General features: G+C 65.3%; 1 protein-coding gene across 1 annotated transcript in view; it reads left to right on the top strand.

The window, feature by feature from the left end:
* Positions 1–1,422, top strand: part of HCN2 (hyperpolarization activated cyclic nucleotide gated potassium and sodium channel 2) — a 38,746-nt gene that overhangs the window by 15,497 nt on the left and 21,827 nt on the right. The window contains exon 2 of the mRNA XM_037735434.1: positions 566–996. Within this exon, the coding sequence (XP_037591362.1) occupies positions 566–996 (431 nt within the window). The remainder of the gene's footprint in view (positions 1–565; positions 997–1,422) is intronic.

Here is a 1,422-nt window from a genome sequence, read left to right as displayed (position 1 = left end):
CTCTGTCCTCCTGCATGGACCCCACTTCCTCTGGAGATGCAGCCGGTGCTCCCCTGGCTCAGCCTTCCTGTGGCCCCGGTGGAGGCTTCCACCTCTCAGTAGGGCGTTTGGGGCCCTGACCTCCCAGCGTGAGCTGAGCACAGTTCGGTTCCCACACTGGCTGCCCCCTTGCCCTCTGTGCCTGCCTCCCTGCTGGCCCTGCTGCCCCGGCGCCCGTCTGCTCTCCACACCCCGGCCTCTCTCTGCTGGTCCGCTGTCCTGTCTGAGTATATTTTAACGGCAGCCTCTGCCGGGCACATCGTCCCTCTCTGGTCATGTGAAGCATTTTATCTATTTTGAGCCACCTCTTGGGCCTTGTGAGGTCTCCCGCATCTTCAAGGACACGGGGTCAGAGCTGGGCCCGAGGGAGGGACCTGGGCTGGGGCTGCGCAGTGGGCGTTGGGCTCTTGGGGCTGGGTGGCCTTCCTGGGCTAGAAGCCTGGTCCCCAGAGAGGAGGGCCTGGGCTGGTCTCGCAGGCGCCCCGGGGAGGCACTGGCCTGAGGTGTGGGCGCCCCTCGCCCCCAGGTTCTACTGGGACTTCACCATGCTGCTGTTCATGGTGGGGAACCTCATCATCATCCCGGTGGGCATCACCTTCTTCAAGGACGAGACCACCGCCCCGTGGATCGTGTTCAACGTGGTCTCGGACACCTTCTTCCTCATGGACCTGGTGCTGAACTTCCGCACGGGCATCGTGATCGAGGACAACACGGAGATCATCCTGGACCCCGAGAAGATCAAGAAGAAATACCTGCGCACGTGGTTCGTGGTGGACTTCGTGTCCTCCATCCCCGTGGACTACATCTTCCTCATCGTGGAGAAGGGCATCGACTCCGAGGTCTACAAGACGGCGCGCGCTCTGCGCATCGTGCGCTTCACCAAGATCCTGAGCCTCCTGCGGCTGCTGCGCCTGTCGCGCCTGATCCGCTACATCCACCAGTGGGAGGAGGTGAGGGGTGGGGGCGGGGCCAAGGGAGCAGGGGTGGGGCTGTGTGAGGGTGCCGGGGCGGGGCCAAGGCAGCAGGGGCGGGGCTGTGTGAGGGGTGCCGGGGCGGGGCCAAGGCAGCAGGGGCGGGGCTGTGCGGGTGCAAGGGCAGCGTCAATGCAGAAGGGATGGGGCTATCAGGGTGCAGGGATGGAGTTGAGGCAGCAGGGGCGGGGCTACCATGGTGCAGAGCGGGGTCACGGCAGCAGGGTGGGGCTATGAGGTTGCTGGGGCGGGGCTACCATGGTGCAGGGCGGGGTCAAGGCAGCAGGGATGGGACTATTAGGGTGCAGGGATGGAGTTGAGGCAGCAGGGGCGGGGCTAGGAGGTTGCTGGGGCGGGTCTACCAGGGTGCAGGGTGGGGTCAAGGCAGCAGGGTGGGGCTATAAGCTCTGGG

This window comes from Cebus imitator, unplaced genomic scaffold, assembly GCF_001604975.1.
Source record: "Cebus imitator isolate Cc_AM_T3 unplaced genomic scaffold, Cebus_imitator-1.0 Scaffold805, whole genome shotgun sequence".
In the NCBI taxonomy this organism is placed as follows: Eukaryota; Metazoa; Chordata; class Mammalia; order Primates; family Cebidae; genus Cebus; species Cebus imitator.
The sequence above is the reverse complement of the archived record's forward strand: the minus strand, read 5'-3'. Positions and strand labels throughout refer to the sequence as shown.